The 17,121-nt window shown below is 35.9% G+C and overlaps 1 protein-coding gene across 1 annotated transcript in view; it reads right to left on the reverse strand.

The window, feature by feature from the left end:
• The window catches only part of thsd7aa (thrombospondin, type I, domain containing 7Aa), a 129,034-nt gene that overhangs the window by 2,249 nt on the left and 109,664 nt on the right, over window positions 1-17,121 (reverse strand). Inside the window, exons 22-27 of the mRNA XM_079877811.1 lie at window positions 13,866-14,039; window positions 13,652-13,747; window positions 9,697-9,779; window positions 4,752-4,965; window positions 2,684-2,771; window positions 1,951-2,206 (exon numbers count right to left, since the gene is read on the reverse strand). Coding sequence (XP_079733937.1) covers window positions 2,071-2,206; window positions 2,684-2,771; window positions 4,752-4,965; window positions 9,697-9,779; window positions 13,652-13,747; window positions 13,866-14,039 — 791 coding nt within the window. The 3' untranslated portion in view covers window positions 1,951-2,070. The remainder of the gene's footprint in view (window positions 1-1,950; window positions 2,207-2,683; window positions 2,772-4,751; window positions 4,966-9,696; window positions 9,780-13,651; window positions 13,748-13,865; window positions 14,040-17,121) is intronic.

Raw genomic sequence — 17,121 nt, forward strand, 5'->3', positions numbered from 1 at the left:
ATTTTGAAATCTTATTGCAATTTAAAATAATGGTTTTCTATTTAAAGATTCTAATACATTTATATTTATTCTAATAAATAATTTTTGGAACCTGTGATACTTTTTTCAGGATTCACTGATGAATAAAACGTTAAACAGCATTTATTCAAAATATAAATATTTTCTAACAATATAAATCTTTACTATCACTTTTGATCAATTTAGCACATCCTTGCTGAATCAAAAGTATAAATTTCTTTCAAAAAAAGACACAAAAAAAGTTTTAACGTTAGTATATATTGTTATGAAATATTTCTATTTTAAATAAATGCCGTTCTTTTTTTTTTTTTTTTTTAATCAAAGGGAAAAAAATATCACAGATTAGAAAAAAAGTATTAAGCAGCACATCTGTTTTCAATATTGATAATAAATCCGCATATTAGAATAATTTCTGAAGGATCATGTGACACTGAAGACTGGAGTAATGATGCTGAAAATTCAGCTTTGCATCACATAAATAAATTATATTTTAAAGTATATTCAAATAGAAAACCATTATTTTAAATTGTAATCATATTTCACAATAAAACAATAAATTATTATTATTTTATTTATTTTTTTCTGTCTTTTTGATCAAATAAATGCAGGCTTGATGAACATAAGAGACTTCTTTTAAATAGTAATGTTTCTAAACTTTTGACTACCTGTTAACTGAAATAATATATTTTATATTATGTAATGATAATGTTAATATAATAACCCAGCACAGCACATTTAAGTGTGCAATGCATTATTTTGCAGCTTTTAAATATTCAACTAGAGATATTTCTGCTAAGACATGAAGATAGATGCCTAAAAAAGCTTAGCTTTGATTATTAATTATTAGTAGTAGTAATTAGCTGCCATGCTAACTTTTACAGGAAGCATATGCTTTAGCGATGGAAGGAACAGGGAAGTAGCCAGCAGCACATTCCAGCCCGCTAAACTCTACAAACCAAACTTACCTTAGCGAGTACTATGACACAGAGATAGGGACACATGTCAACACAACATCTTCTAAACCTCAGTGTCACCAATTTAGCTTAAACGTCATTAAGAACGACTTTTCTGTAAATAGGTTAAACTATCAACATTAATAGGTGAACTTCAATAAACATATCAGTGTTTTGCATCATTTAATAATAAAAAATAATGTGTGAGAAAATGATGAGTGTTCAATGATGATGATGATGATGATGATGGTGATGATGATGATGATGGCTATGTCAGACCTGACCATCAGGGGGCAGTGTGGGCATAAAATCTGGCTAAAATATTGGCCAAATGACCAAGTTCTTTATATATATATTAGTCATCTTTAGATTTGTATGGATCCACTGCAAAAAAATACTAATCTTAACGAGTATTTGTGTCCAATTTTCCCAGTTAAAACATCATATTGTTGCAATATTCTTGCAACAGTGCACTACAGAGTGGTTTAACAAACTGAATTATATATATATATATATATATATATATATATATATATACAATACAATTATTAAACATGTCATGGAATGCTGGAATGTATTTGTTTTATAGTTTTCATTTTATTTAAATATTTTGCATTTTTACAGAAAATACATCTCACGCCTCTTAATTTAAGCTTACATTTCATTTGTATTTATTTATTTATTGCAACATTCCATGACAAATTTAGTAATCTCATTACATATTTATTTCATTTAGTCTTGTAAATCACACCATACAGATTTTTATAGAGAATGTGTCTTGCATCTTGTCTGCACCAGCAGGTTATTTCCACTTGTTGTAAGTATAAACAACTTTAAAACAATTGTTTCTTCTCAGATTTATATAGTTTTTATTATTATTATTATTTATTTATTTATTTGAAGTAAAGTAGTGTACTATATATATAAAGCTACACGATTGATCTACATTCTGTTTCTAACGGTTGATCTACCAGCTCACCTCCTCCAAACAGCTCGATATGATTGGTCAGAAAGGCACATGTGACAGTGAGAAGGCATAGGTGATGGACATGATTGGCCACTGGGCAAGGCCATGAGTGATGAGGCTGAGCTGAGAGCTCTAGTGGAACTGAGTCTCAATGTGCTGACAGTCAGGACAGGTATATTCCAGCTCTTGGCCGTTGGGTCCGACCCAAACCACAGAGGAAAGGGAAGGGTCCGGGCTCGGAGGAGAGCGCCGGGCCAGCATGCAAAAACTGATAGATATGAAGGGGTTGGGGAGACAAATGAAGAAGTGAGAAAAATGGGAAAAGAATGACAATTGAAAAAAATAAGCTTTTTTAAATCAGTATTTTTGTCTCGTTTTCAGTTAAAACATAACAAGCATATCGTTGACTTATATAAAATATATTTTGATTTAAGTTTCTTATCCCATGGGTGATGATTTTTCTTGTCTACAGCATACATTTAACAAGATTTAGTGAGGTTTATGCTCACAAAACAGGAAAAATAATAATAATATTTTATAATATATTCCCTGAAAGTAAAGTTTTATTATTAAAGTTTTATCTAGGATGTTTTAGTGGAAAACAAGACAAAAATATTGATTAGGAAAATGATTTTTGCAGTGCAGGGCAAAGTAACTTAGATGTAACTAAAGATGAATGGAATAAAGCAGATGATTTATGAAAGGAACACAGTGTCTAGTTTGTTGTTATATCGAATGTTCTTACCAGGCTAAATAAGTCATGGAGACAATGAACACCAGCAGTACAAAAGCTCCAGCTGCCACACCATACACCCAGGTCTTCAGTTTGCCATCTGTGCAGAAACACACACACATATCAACACATCAACACAATGATACAGCTGCATCTCAGCTGCTTATAACCAAGACAACAGACAAAACTAGTCAAAGCCATTCTATTCTACATGCTGGGAACACCCCTTCCTTTTTTGGACCTTCAGATGTTATTGTTGCCTCAAAAATTATTTGGACACTTAAGATACACTTAAAGGGATAGTTCACTTTGAAATTAAATTTTGGTATGTTTTAGCTTACCTCAAGGGCATCCAAGATGTAGGTGTCTTTTTTTCCACAGTAGTTTCAATTTTGATATTATTAGGTCAAACCGTTCTTGTCTGTCAGTCATATCATGCAGGTCTATGGTCACGGTCTCAAAGAGCATGCACAGAGTCCAAATTAAAACAATTCCCCATCATCTAAATTAAACAATTCCCCATCGTAAGTACACATTGATGGCCTAAGACACGAAACGAGCGGTTTGTGTGAGAAAACGAACAGTATTTATATTGTTTTTAACTCTTATACACAGCCACGTCCAAGTGATCTGAGGGCGCGGGCGCTTCCTGCTGTGTGTCGTGTGCGCAGACTGGTGCATAGAAATATACACTAGAGGTCGCCTTGGCTACGGCAGTTCATTGGAACGAATGTCTTTAATGCGACATCTAGTGTATATACATCTATGCACTAGTCTGCGTACACGCCACACAGCAGGAAGCGCCCGCGCCCTCAGATCACTTGGACGTGGTTGTGTTGTAAGAGGTAAAAACTATATAAATACTGTTCGTTTTCTCACACAAACCGCTCGTTTCGTGTCTTAGGCCATCAATGTGTACTTACGATGGGGAATTGTTTAATTTGGACGATGGGGAATTGTTTTAATTTGGACTCTGTGCATGCTCTTTGAGACCGTGACCACAGACCTGCATGATATGACTGTCAGACAAGAACGGTTTGACCTAAAAATATCAAAATTGAAATTACTGCGGAAAAAAAGATACCTACATCTTGGATGCCCTTCTGGTATGCTAAAACATACCAAAATTTCATTTCAAAGTGAACTATCCCTTTAAAGAGGACATATTATGCCCTTTTTTGCAGTGGTTTTCATGTTTGAATGATCAAAAAAAACATGTTTTACATTGTTGCGGCACCTCTTTTCTCAGTCTGTCAGTAACGCTCTGTTTAGTTCCTGTCTCTATGAAGCCTTTCCTTCTGAAAAGCACAATGTGTTCTGATTGGTCAACTGGACCAGTGTGTTGTGATTGGTCAACAGCTTCGAGCGTGTTTCGGAAATGTCACGCCTCTTAACATAACCGCCAGTTTCAACACGCTACTAACGCAACTCAAACAAGCCTCAGCTCTTTTTTTTTTTGCGTATGCCTTGGCTGTGAATTATCTAAAATGAGGAATATTTTGACGTGGATGCTCCCGGAAGAAAACTCAAGACTACAATGGAGGTTTCAGGGAGTTCAGAAACAATGCACACTGCTTAGAGAATAATTCCCTTTTTTGGAGTGACTTTGTGCTTTGTAAATTTGCAGACCTTTTTCATACTCAAACAACAACATTACACACTAAGAAAGATGAAAATGTAAAAAAGAATAATAGATCCCTTTTAATAAAATCTGAATTTCATTGCATAGATGCCAAAATACCAAATCAAGTGGCATATGCAAACAAATCATGGATCATTTTTCAATTAACCTTACATCTATGGGCGACAAGGTGTAGTTTGTACAAATATATTCCTTTAAATTTAAAGACAAGAATGTGAAACACTTTCTAAGCCCTTTAAAAAAAAAAGTGCTTACAAATGATGTGCTATTGTATGTGCTGCAAAGGCAATTGTGATGTCCAAATACTTTTTTGTGGTCACTGTGTGTTTTTAAAATGTATTTAGCAAAGCAAACAGCCACATACAGGGTTAAAGGATTACAGATAGTTAGCAGTAGTTAGTGTGAAAATATGAGTCTTTGCGCCCATTCAGAACTCACCAGGTCCGAAGGGCTGCAGGAACCAGGTGCGTCCTGCGCGACCGGGCAGGTTGGCGGTGGGCTGAGTGGGGCTGAGTGCTCTGATCGTCTTCACGTCAGCTTTACTGTCTCCCGCGGTGGGGATCTCAAGCACTGGTATGACCGTACACTGGTCCAACACTCCATCAGACGTCATCACCTCAGTGTAACCCTCCTCACAGCCACAGACACCGGCCTGCAGGGGGAGACATCGCACCAGTTACACACGTGGATCTGTTTACATCAGACAAGCTGCATGCACTATAAAACAATGGAAAGTGCATGTCCACTGTGAGAGACATAATCTAAAAAAAAAAAATCCAGAAATCACAATGTATGATTTTTTAACTATTTATTTGTATGATACAGCTGCAAATAAGTATTTGAACACCTGAGAAAATCAATGTTAATATTTGGTACAGTAGCCTTTGTTTACAATTACAGAGGTCAAACGTTTCCTGTAGTTTTTCACCAGGTTTGCACACACTGCAGGAGGGATTTTGGCCCACTCCTCCACACAGATCTTCTCTAGATCAGTCAGGTTTCTGGGCTGTCGCTGAGAAACACGGAGTTTGAGCTCCCTCCAAAGATTCTCTATTGGGTTTAGGTCTGGAGACTGGCTAGGCCACGCCAGAACCTTGATATGCTTCTTACAGAGCCACTCCTTGGTTATCCTGGCTGTGTGCTTCGGGTCATTGTCATGTTGGAAGACCCAGCCTCGACCCATCTTCAATGCTCTAACTGAGGGAAGGAGGTTGTTCCCCAAAATCTCGCAATACATGGCCCCGGTCATCCTCTCCTTAATACAGTGCAGTCGGCCTGTCCCATGTGCAGAAAAACACCCCCAAAGCATGATGCTACCACCCCCATGCTTCACAGTAGGGATGGTGTTCTTGGGATGGTACTCATCATTCTTCTTCCTCCAAACACGTTTAGTGGAATTATGACCAAAAAGTTATATTTTGGTCTCATCTGACCACATGACTTTCTCCCATGACTCCTCTGGATCATCCAAATGGTCATTGGCAAACTTAAGACGGGCCTTGACATGTGCTGGTTTAAGCAGGGGAACCTTCCGTGCCATGCATGATTTCAAACCATGACGTCTTAGTGTATTACCAACAGTAACCTTGGAAATGGTGGTCCCAGCTCTTTTCAGGTCATTGACCAGCTCCTCCCGTGTAGTTCTGGGCTGATTTCTCACCTTTCTTAGGATCATTGAGACCCCACGAGGTGAGATCTTGCATGGAGTCCCAGTCCGAGGGAGATTGACAGTCATGTTTAGCTTCTTCCATTTTCTAATGATTGCTCCAACAGTGGACCTTTTTTCACCAAGCTGCTTGGCAATTTCCCCATAGCCCTTTCCAGCCTTGTGGAGGTGTACAATTTTGTCTCTAGTGTCTTTGGACAGCTCTTTGGTCTTGGCCATGTTAGTAGTTGGATTCTTACTGATTGTATGGGGTGGACAGGTGTCTTTATGCAACTAACGACCTCAAACAGGTGCATCTAATTTAGGATAATAAATGGAGTGGAGGTGGACGTTTTAAAGGTAGACTAACAGGTCTTTGAGGGTCAGAATTCTAGCTGATAGACAGGTGTTCAAATACTTATTTGCAGCTGTATCATACAAATAAATAGTTAAAAAATCATATATTGTGATTTCTGGATTTTTTTTTTTAGATTATGTCTCTCACAGTGGACATGCACCTACGATGACAATTTCAGACCCCTCCATGATTTCCAAGTGGGAGAACTTGCAAAATAGCAGGGTGTTCAAATACTTATTTTCCTCACTATATATATATATATATATATATATATTAGGGCTGTCAAAAGATTAATCGCGATTAATCGCATCCAAAATAAAAGTTTGTTTACACATAATATATGTGTGTGTACTGTGTATAATTATTTTGTATATATAAATACACACACATGCATGTTGTATATATTTAATATATATATATATATAAAAAATGTATATTTATATCTAATATAAATTATATATAAATATATACAGTATATGTATGCAAATATTTCTGTGTATTTATATATACAAAATAATTATACACAGTACACACACATATATTATGCAAACACAAACTTTTATTTTGGATGCGATTAATCGCGATTAATCTTTTGACAGCCCTAATATATATATATATTCAAATAGAAAACAGTGAGTTTAAATTGTAAAAATGTTTCACAATATTACTGTTTTTACTGTATTTCTAATCAAATAAATGTAGCCTTGGCCAGCATCATACCAAACACAAACAGTTGTGAATGTCTATAAATCAACCAGTACTACTTTTTCTTAAAATAGTCATCAGGTCTGAAACAATGCACGACTCTTATATATTTTTATACAACGGTTTGCGGATACAGAGCATTATTTTGTTATTGTTATAGAATCTTTTTTTGTATTAGGTACTACAACAGAAAAAGACAAGGCATTTCAATATGGATTCATCATTTATATCTGACTATATCAGTATTGGCCACTATTAGCATTTTTTTTGTTTATTGGATATAAGAAGCACAATATCAGTTTTTCAAACAGTAATATTTTATGCACGGATTTAATGGCACTAAACTGTTTTGTCTTTTCAATTGTAAATTAAAATGTTTCAACATCTACTTTTACCTGAAGCATGTAGTCATTTCTAGGTTAGAATAAGATAAGCTGCGATGTGGACCAGACTTGATGCTGTCCGTTCAAAGTATGGCTATGTGAGACTAAATAAAATGGGACCAGTTAGAAACACTTACATCTTTCTATTTGTGGCCTTCCCCAGGCCTCTAAACTGCCTCTAATTTAATTCCCTTTCCGTCTCCTGCGACCATCGCTTAACTTCCTCTGTATTAGTGTCACGTTGTTCTTTCTTCCAGCTAACAGCTACTAAAAATATGTCTGCGGCATCTAGCTGTGATTTCAAAGATACTGTTCTTGTGCTATTTTAGTGCTGAAAAACATCAGGACTGTGTGAATCCTGAAGGTTCTCCATGGCTACGAGTGCACGTTCGAGTGTGGGTGTTGACAAGATACGTCCCAGCACGTGTTCTTCCACTGACAAGCCATTTGGGTCTCCACGAGCATCATCGTTCTGCAGGCCTGAGTGCTTGTGAGCAAATATATGTGGAGAAACCCCCAGGTTCCTGTGGTCTGCAGGGGGTCTCTTCTTCCCACTGCAATCTTGGGAGGATAATCGCCCCACACGCAAACACAAGCCTTCAGATCGACGCGATCACGGAAGAGCAGGTCCAGATGTAGCAGAAGAATCTGATATAAATACAGTCAGATTCTACCCACAGTAGAGGGATTCACTTCACGCCAGAAGACACGGTTTAGATACACTCACAATCATCGATTTCACACAACATGTAGTTTATATGCAATGGGGGTGAAAACAATCGCACGCTGGAGGAGAAATGTAGTAGCTCACAATGAATGTTTGCATCTAGGATTATCTTCAAAGGAATAAGTTGAATATAGGGGAGAGTGGGGTAAATTAAGCCATCCTGTTTCCAGGCAACTGTACATATTTTCTTGCTGTTAGACTGATGCTGAATGACAAAATAAACAGAATGATACTAATGTATAGTGCGTCATTTGGAAGACAACTATAGGTTTACGTGAACAAGCCAGTGTTTGATTGGTTCTGTAGACTAGTTTTAGATTTTTTTTTATCGCTATTAAGTAAGTTTAACTGTTTTGTAAATGATGTTTTGAAATTACAATATGACCTAGAAGTGTAGGACATTTTAAAGATATTAAAGAAAACAATTTAGAACGCTGCAAAAAATACAATATCAAATACAGTACATTAATAAAATAAAATTTAGCTCTATTCATTTTAATTGTAATTAGTGTTGTCGAATCGATTAACTGTGTCTATGTTAGATTAATCGAATCTAACATATATAACATTATATATATATATATATATATATATATATATATATATATATATATATAATGTTATATATATATATATACACACACACACACACACACACACACACTGTATACACATATATTTACGTATACACTGTATACACACATGTTTATATGTCTATTTTATTACAACTAATTTGTTCTATTAATTGTTCCAATTCTATTTATTAAATGTTCTGTTAATAATGTTTGGAAATTACAGTATGACCTAAAAGAGTAAGACATTTTAACCAAATGAAATTAAAGAAAACTATTAAAAACGTTGCAAATGACATTATTAAAATAAAATATAATAAAATATTGAAAAAAAAAAAAAAAAAAAAAAAAAAAAACACATATATATATATATATATATATATATATATATATATATATAAAAGAAATTGCAACATCTTACCACGCTCTGCTCAACTGTATATGTCCATAAACACATCAATAATTTATTTAGAGGATCTTACAGTCAAATCAAAAGCATAAGCAACCATAAAAAACCTTCAAACACACCAACCACTCCAAAACAGCCATCCAGAATACTATAAAGCTTTCAACTGATAGTGCCATATCTTTCCTAAGGTGTTTTATTTGGCCTGCACTGATCTCTACTGCAGTATAAGTGTGACTGATTCGAATACCGTCTGACATTGGTCACAGTGCTTGATAAAGCCCATGCAAACGGCTAACACTGTTATTTTTATCAGAAAAAGACTGAACAGTAAACAGGGTTTGATAGTGTCCATCTAAAGTTATTAAGATGGTAGATGCTGATAAGCGGGTATCAAATCTTCCATTTACAACCGGTGCAGTTGCTTCTCACGTTTCATCATTTCCCATTATACATTCCAGGACTAACTCTCTCTTCTTGAGGAAGTCGAATCCTGCTGTATTGAATATCCATAAAGCCTGTTTGCAGTCTGCCAGCATCCCAGCATCACACCTCAGGAGACATAAACATGATGCACACATACTAACCTCAGTGCAGATTGAGCGAGGTTTGTCGCAGGCTGGGTCACATGACCTGTCTGACACCGGCTCGCTTGTCAATGGGCATCCACCTGCAGGGAAAGAGTTCAAAGTTTTATACTGTTTAATGACATTGACACTCGCACACAAAGAAGCACATGTTCATTTACAGCCAGTGTATTGTCCTGGAGGCAGGAGGCATCAAAGACTCTCCTTTCTGTTGCTCTCCCACATTCATCCTCTTTTTCTCTCTCTCTCTCTCTCTGGAAATGCAAAAAACAGCCAAGCACGCTTCACTCCAATTTAATCCATGCCTAAATCCTCTCGTGTTATGATATTACTGATGTGTTAACTGATATGCATGAGGCAGTAAACTCAACTGGATTTTTATATTTTCTGGAGAAAATGTGAGTGGTGCTTGGCCGTGCAAAACTCAATGTCAATATTGGCGGACTCTCTTCCCAGTATTTGGAAAAGCAGTGGTTTCCAAACATTTTCATTCCACAGACCCCCAAATATGATGATCCCCTTTCTGAGGGTATAGTAGTATAGATCATTAATGCCATGTCAGCAGATGAGACTATTTTCATGGCAAGTTACAAAATATACAAGAGTTGCATAAATACAATACAAATAAACAAAAAGAAAGAAAGAAAAATACAGCAGTTAAGATTATACAAGATATCTCACATTTACGTATTATAAAAATTCTGGTAAAATCTAACTAAAGTCTTTAAGTGAGCTTACTACAGTACATTAGAATGTTGTCTACTTGCATTAAAAGCAAGACAGTCCAATGCAATGTTTCCCCTTTCTGAGGGACCTCTCCCTAAATTATAATACCCAATCTATGATATATATATATATAAATAAATCATAGATTGGGTATTATAATATATATATATATATATATATATATATATTAATGTGCATATATATATATATATATATATATATATATATATATATATATATATATATATATATATTAATGTGCATGCATATATAAAGTATAATGTGGATTTGTTTTTTAAGTTGCTATAAAAAATTTAATAAAAAAAAAGTGTTATTGTTTTCTTCCCACCATTAGTACTGTTAGACATGGAAACCCATTTCCGCCACATTATGAAAAAAACAAAAACAAAAAAAAAAACGTAATTTTTTAAAGTCTTAATGTCTACTTCCTATGTCAACTCAAGATCATGGGCCCTATCTTGCACCCAGCGCAATTGACTTTGTACACCGACGCATGTATCATTCCTATTTTGCACCCGCGCAAAGCTCGCTTTTCCCTCCACAGAAGCACGTCGCTAAACTAGGGAATGAACTTGCGCTCCCTGGGCGGTTCAGCGCAAAAAAGGAGGCGTGTTCCGGCGCAAACGTTCCCTCATGCTATTTTGCAGGTTTAGAAAACAATTGCGCCACTAACCAGGAAAAAATAGTTTAAAGTCAGTGGCGCGTTGCGCATGTTATTCATAAGCTATTTTAAGGGCGCATGCTTGGCCATAATCAATGTAGCGTGTGCACAACGCGCATACACTTTGATTCTCTCATCTACACAGAAGCAGCAGTTTTCATTTTTGCAAATCATACATTATTACGATAGATAGATAGATAGATAGATAGATAGATAGATAGATAGATAGATAGATAGATAGATATAGACAATTTATTATAAAAGCATAGGCTACATCTAGCTTACACATTTACCCAAATTATCATACTCCTTTTTAACCGAAGTTAATTTGGGTGGGTTTCTCCATCCCCAACGTCCCTGACGAGAGCGTTGCTCTCCTTGGCTGTGAACCGATCCTGGCGCGCGCCTGGCAAATTCGCCGTTATGATAGGAATCCGCTTTAAAACAAGCGCGCCTGCTCTTAAAGGGAATGTGAGATGACGCTCGGATTGGTTTATTTCACGTTACGCCCAAACCACACCTATGAATAATGAAGCTCTTCAGACCAACCCATTTTAGATTTGCGCCTGGCGCAAGAGTAATTTATCCCGCCGGGAAAATAGCAACAGCGCCAAGACCCGCCCACAAAGTTACTTGCGCTTTGACACTTGCGTTTCAGATCGTTAAAATAGGGCCCCATGACTTTTTATCTCATAATTTTGACTTTTTGTCAAATTCAGCATTATACTGTACCTCATAATTGACTTTTTATCTCATAATGTCAACATTTTATCTCATAATTTTGACGTTATCTCATTGACATAGCATCTTATAATTTCGACTTTTCATAATAATTATGATTTACAAAATGTGTGATTTTTTAAAAATGTATTATTATTATATAACATTGATTAATATTTTATTATATTTTTTAATATAATATTTTTATTCATTAAATTAAATATTGAATTATTTTACATTAATAATAAATATTATTAATATTTTTTTTTGTATTATATAAAACTATATTATTACATTTATAATTTTATTATATTATTTTCTCCAAACCTTTTTACAGGCCCAGAAGTGCACCTTTGTGGCCCATGCGGTCAGGTATTCTGAGTGTTTTCTAGGGCATTACTAGGATGTTCTCGGTGGTTGCTAAGGTGTTCTGAGGGGCTACTCATTTCTTACCATTCTCAGTTTCTATTATATTCTGGTCCCTAGATATTCATGCCTGGGCTACTCCGTCAATGTAAGTCTATGGGATTTTGGCCCATTTTATCATCAGCCAATGCAATTAAAAATGATCCTCTTCTTGGCTCGCCTATGTGTACCATCTCAACATCCTTTCGCTCACCTCTCTACAAATCGCAGCCTGTGGGAATCCACTGGATCTATAAAAGCACTGAAATGGCCAGCCGGCGGCCAGTGCACTGGTGTTATTTTCTCTAAGCTGGGATGAATCAATACATCCAATCAACAATGGGAGCAGTGAAATAGAACTGCTCCTTGATTCCGGAACAACTCTAGATTGCTGCTGCCAGGTACAATGACAATTGTAAAGTCCTCAACCAGCACCAGAGAGCTGGTTACAAGGTGATGCTTGTAAAACGTTAAAACAATAATTGAACGTTTTTTTCTCTCTCTCTTAGTGTAAAATTTCATCTTTAGCAATAAGATAAAGCTGTTGCCGTGTTAAAAGATCTCATTTTTAAAGGTGCAGCATAAACTGTAAGCATCTGCAGAAACATGTTTACCAATTAGCAGCTTGTATGAATATGCATACCGCTGCACACCTTAATATATCTCATGAATATGCATAAACAGGGACCTGGTTGCTGTAGAGGGATTGGTTACAGCCTTAGAAGTTCTGCCAATCAAAAGTGACCAAACTCATGTGTGCCATCTGGAACGAGGTCAGTTTGGACGGCTCAACACAGAGGACAAATAAACATTAGAAAATCATAGGGATTGAATCCAAGCCTCTATTTGGTATAAATATGGCATTACAAAGCTCAGCAGAAAATGAAATCTCATATTTAAATGTATTTATAATGTCCTTCAGCAGAGTGTGAGGGACATGGGCATACTTCTGTTCTCATGTATTTCCACGTCTGCACCAAAACAGAGAGAGAGAGACGGAGAGATACACACACAGACACATTAACACGGGAGGACAGCTGGCATGATGGTGAATGGGATTAAATGTGGGTGTCACGTTGTCATGGATTAAAAGCATATTTCCATAAAGTATATACAGATGAATAAGAGGAGACATCGTACACTTCAGCCTTCATGACAGGAAATGACAGCACGGGACGTCAACTTTATCTCAAACCCCAGTCTGTCATCAAACACTCTCTGGGGAAAGATTATTGACGCTTCTGTCAAAGTGATGGTTTCATTTTTTCCCTAAATATCGAAAGCAGATACAGGGTGGTTTATCTCTGCTTCTACAATTTGTGCACCTGGGCGGCACCTCTGTTTTCTTCTGTCCTTTATTTTTTTCAAAAGGACATAATAATTATAAAATGAAAAAAAAAAAAAAAAATTTCAAACACACACCTGTGACGTTTAATCCATCAGAGCGCTGGCACCAGACTTGACGAGATGAGCCTTTCCATGCACCGGTCATCCATTTGTATTCATAACATTGGCCATCTTAAAATGCATAAAAAAAGTATTAACAGTGACGCATGGAGAAAAATAATTTTAAAACCTTAAAACATTATGGTATCTAACTGCATTTTCAACCCTAAATGCATTGGTTTTGACTCACCTGTACATGGTCTGGCTTCCCATTCCTGTTCTGGGCACTGAAGAAGGTTCTCGGGTTCCTGAGCTAGAACGGCACGAGAACGCACCTGCACCGAACCGAAGCCCAGATCATCCCCGCTGATACAGCTCAGCTGACACGGGCTCCACACAGTCCAGTCTGTCAGGTAACACTCACCTGGCCAACACATCAACATCTCTGTTAGAAAATTATTGGGTGATTGATATGACTGCCATCATTTCTTGGATAGATTTAAAGCAGGGTTTTCTTTCTTGATTCACAATAAATACTTTTTGTTCTGTTGCAATCTTTTTTTTTAGGGACCTATAATGCCCTTTTTCAAAGTCTTGATTTTGTTTTGAGGTCTACTAGAATAGGTTTTCATGCTTGAATGTTCAGAAACACCTTATTTTTCACATATTTTACATTGTTGCAGCACCTCTCTTCCCAGTCTGTCAGCAACGCTCTGTTTAGTTCCTGTTTCTATGAAGCCCCTCCTTCTGAAAAGCGCAATCTGCTCTGATTGGTCGGCTGGACCAGTTTGTTGTGATTGGTCAACCGCTTCGAGCGTGTTTCGGAAATGCCACGCCCCTTACCATAACCGTGAGTTTCAACACGCTACTAACGCAACTCAACCAGGCCTCGCCCCTTTTATTTTGCATATGCATTTTATTTAGCGTATTTCCAAATTATTTAAATTATGAATATTGTGACATGTTTGTTCCCAGAAGAAAACTACATTCGAGGCATTTCAGGGAGTTCAGATACAGTGTGCACTGATATATAGAATAACTCCCTTTGGAGTGACTTTGTGCTTTGTTACTTTGCAGAACTTTTTCATGCTCACACAGCAACATTACACACTAAAGAAAGTTGAAAATGTAAAAAAATAACCCCTTTAAATTTAAATTGTGCGACAGCTATAAGCATGAATTTTGCTGATAAATTATTTAAATGGTGCTGAGGGTTCAACAGTATTATTGGTAGCTGAAGGCATAATCAAATTCACCAAAATATTTAATAAACAAATAAACTTTGCAGAAGACAAGCGTTTCAAATCTCCAGAAGTCCGTAGGGATTTCCGAGGAGCTCCACGGGCACAGATTCTGTGTGGCCCTAGTGATTCATTAAGAGATTTCAATCTAAAACCCTAAAGAATGAAAAAAGTTTCCTCATTATCAACCTACTGGGTCTAAAACAAACAAATCCCGCTTGTGGGCTTTCTTTTTAATATTAAGGATATTAAGATAATATACCTAAACTCCACTTTCACGATTTTTTTTTTTTGTGTGTGTGTGTGTGATCTCAGGGTGTTTTTCAACAGAAGTAGGTCAGTCTGTCCTGTTGTAATAGCAGTGCTGATTTGTGAATATTTCCCCGAGTATTAATTATTCATAACGTTGTCCTTCCATGAATCCCTAATCCTATGATCGTGATTATCAGAGCACGTGCGCAGCAGAAAGCCAGTTCACAGAGTACACTCTAGTATGTGTGTGAATACCTGATGAGGGTTGAAAATTCACATGTGAAGCGGGGCATCATCAAGAAACATTTGTGTGAAAAGGGAGAAGAACGAGAGAGATCGTAATAGAAAAAAAAACAGAGGGAGCGCAGCAGTAGGTCACCACTGGAGTTTTATAGATGGGGGCGAGACGGGATGTGTGCCAGGGAGCAACGCTTCAAGATCGAAGAATGATGGGGTCAAAGGTCAAAGTGGGGGAAGAACTATGCGACTTTCTAAAGAAAGCAAAAAATCACAACTACACAGAGCAAAGCTTCACATAACTTACCCTAACACAAATCTGCACTGTTCCCTTGTACAAATCGTTTGCGTTTCCATGAGAAACTTTGTGCTCGCTCACAAAGAATACACAAGTTTTGCAAGCGGACGTTTCTTGTGGGAACTGAAAAGCATTGAAATATATTTCATCTCATTTTTTTTTTTTTTTTTCATCACCATGTGCCTTTAGGCACTCCGTACAATCCAACCCTCTACTTCTGCCACAAAGGACATGTCAAAATGTTGTCTAACTATCTGTCACTCAAACCCGCTTGCTGAAACGAAATGCTTTAAAAATAATGTCAGAGCAGAAATCTTTGTTTCCATCCTTTTCCTGTGAAATTACAGTGTAACAGTGGCCACGAAGCCATGAAGTTTAATTCTCCATTTTGAATGAGGTAATATCACAAGGTATATGAGGGTGTTGAATTGCAGCAGTGATGACTCATAAAAGCAGCCTCGTTAATATGACATTTTAGTCCTGACTGATTTATAAAAGTGAGCTGCTAGACAGAGGAATGCGAGATTGCAAGTTTTCTTTAATGCACTGCTTAAATATAAAGGCAGCTATATATTTTCAAGTATAAAGACCATTTATACTGATGGAAAGAAATATTAAGCATGGCATTTTCCCACTAAACTACATAATAGGCTCATAAATTGTCAGTACATCAAAGAAAACTGTTATTTTTAATTGTAATAATATTTCACAATATTGTTTTTACTGTATTTTTGATCAAATAAGAGCAGCCTTGGTGAGCATAAGAGACTTCTTTCAAAAACATTTAAAAACATCTTACTGACCTGGTAACGGTAATATAATTATGTAAAAGGAATATAATTTTAACATATTTGCAGTAATCCTAAAATTACTGTATTATTTGTTTTGCTTTCTAAAGATTGGCAGGAAATCAAGATTAATATTTAAAAAGTTTAATTAATATTTAAGAGATATTTAGTAAGATATCTACATATCTAAATATCTACATAGTATTTAATTTTCTATTTGAATATATTTTAAAGTTGAATTTATTAATGGAATGCCAACTCTGTTGTGCTGCTTAATATTCTTTTGTCAAAAACAATACATTTTTGTATCTTTAATTTTTATTTGGTGAATAGAAAGTTAAAAAACGTATAAAAATATTTTGTGAAATTATAAATGTCTTTAATGTATCCATGCTGAATAAAAGTATTAAATTGTTTGTTTTTTTAAATACGTTGAACAATATATTATAACACATTGAAAAAAAAAAAATAATAATAAAAAAAAATAATAATAAAATAAAATCTCTAAAAATTTCAATGGACCCCCAAACATCCCTTTGTGGTCCATTAACCTATTTTTGAAAATCCCTGCCCTTGATGTGTGATGCTTAAACTATGTAAACTGAGGTAAACTTTGACTGTTTGTTATTTTTTATATATTTTTGTTATTTAATTTGGATGTTGTCAGTTCATTCCAGATTTGAAGTTGCT

This window comes from Squalius cephalus (assembly GCF_949319135.1).
Source record: "Squalius cephalus genome assembly, chromosome: 8".
Lineage (NCBI taxonomy): Eukaryota > Metazoa > Chordata > Actinopteri > Cypriniformes > Leuciscidae > Squalius > Squalius cephalus.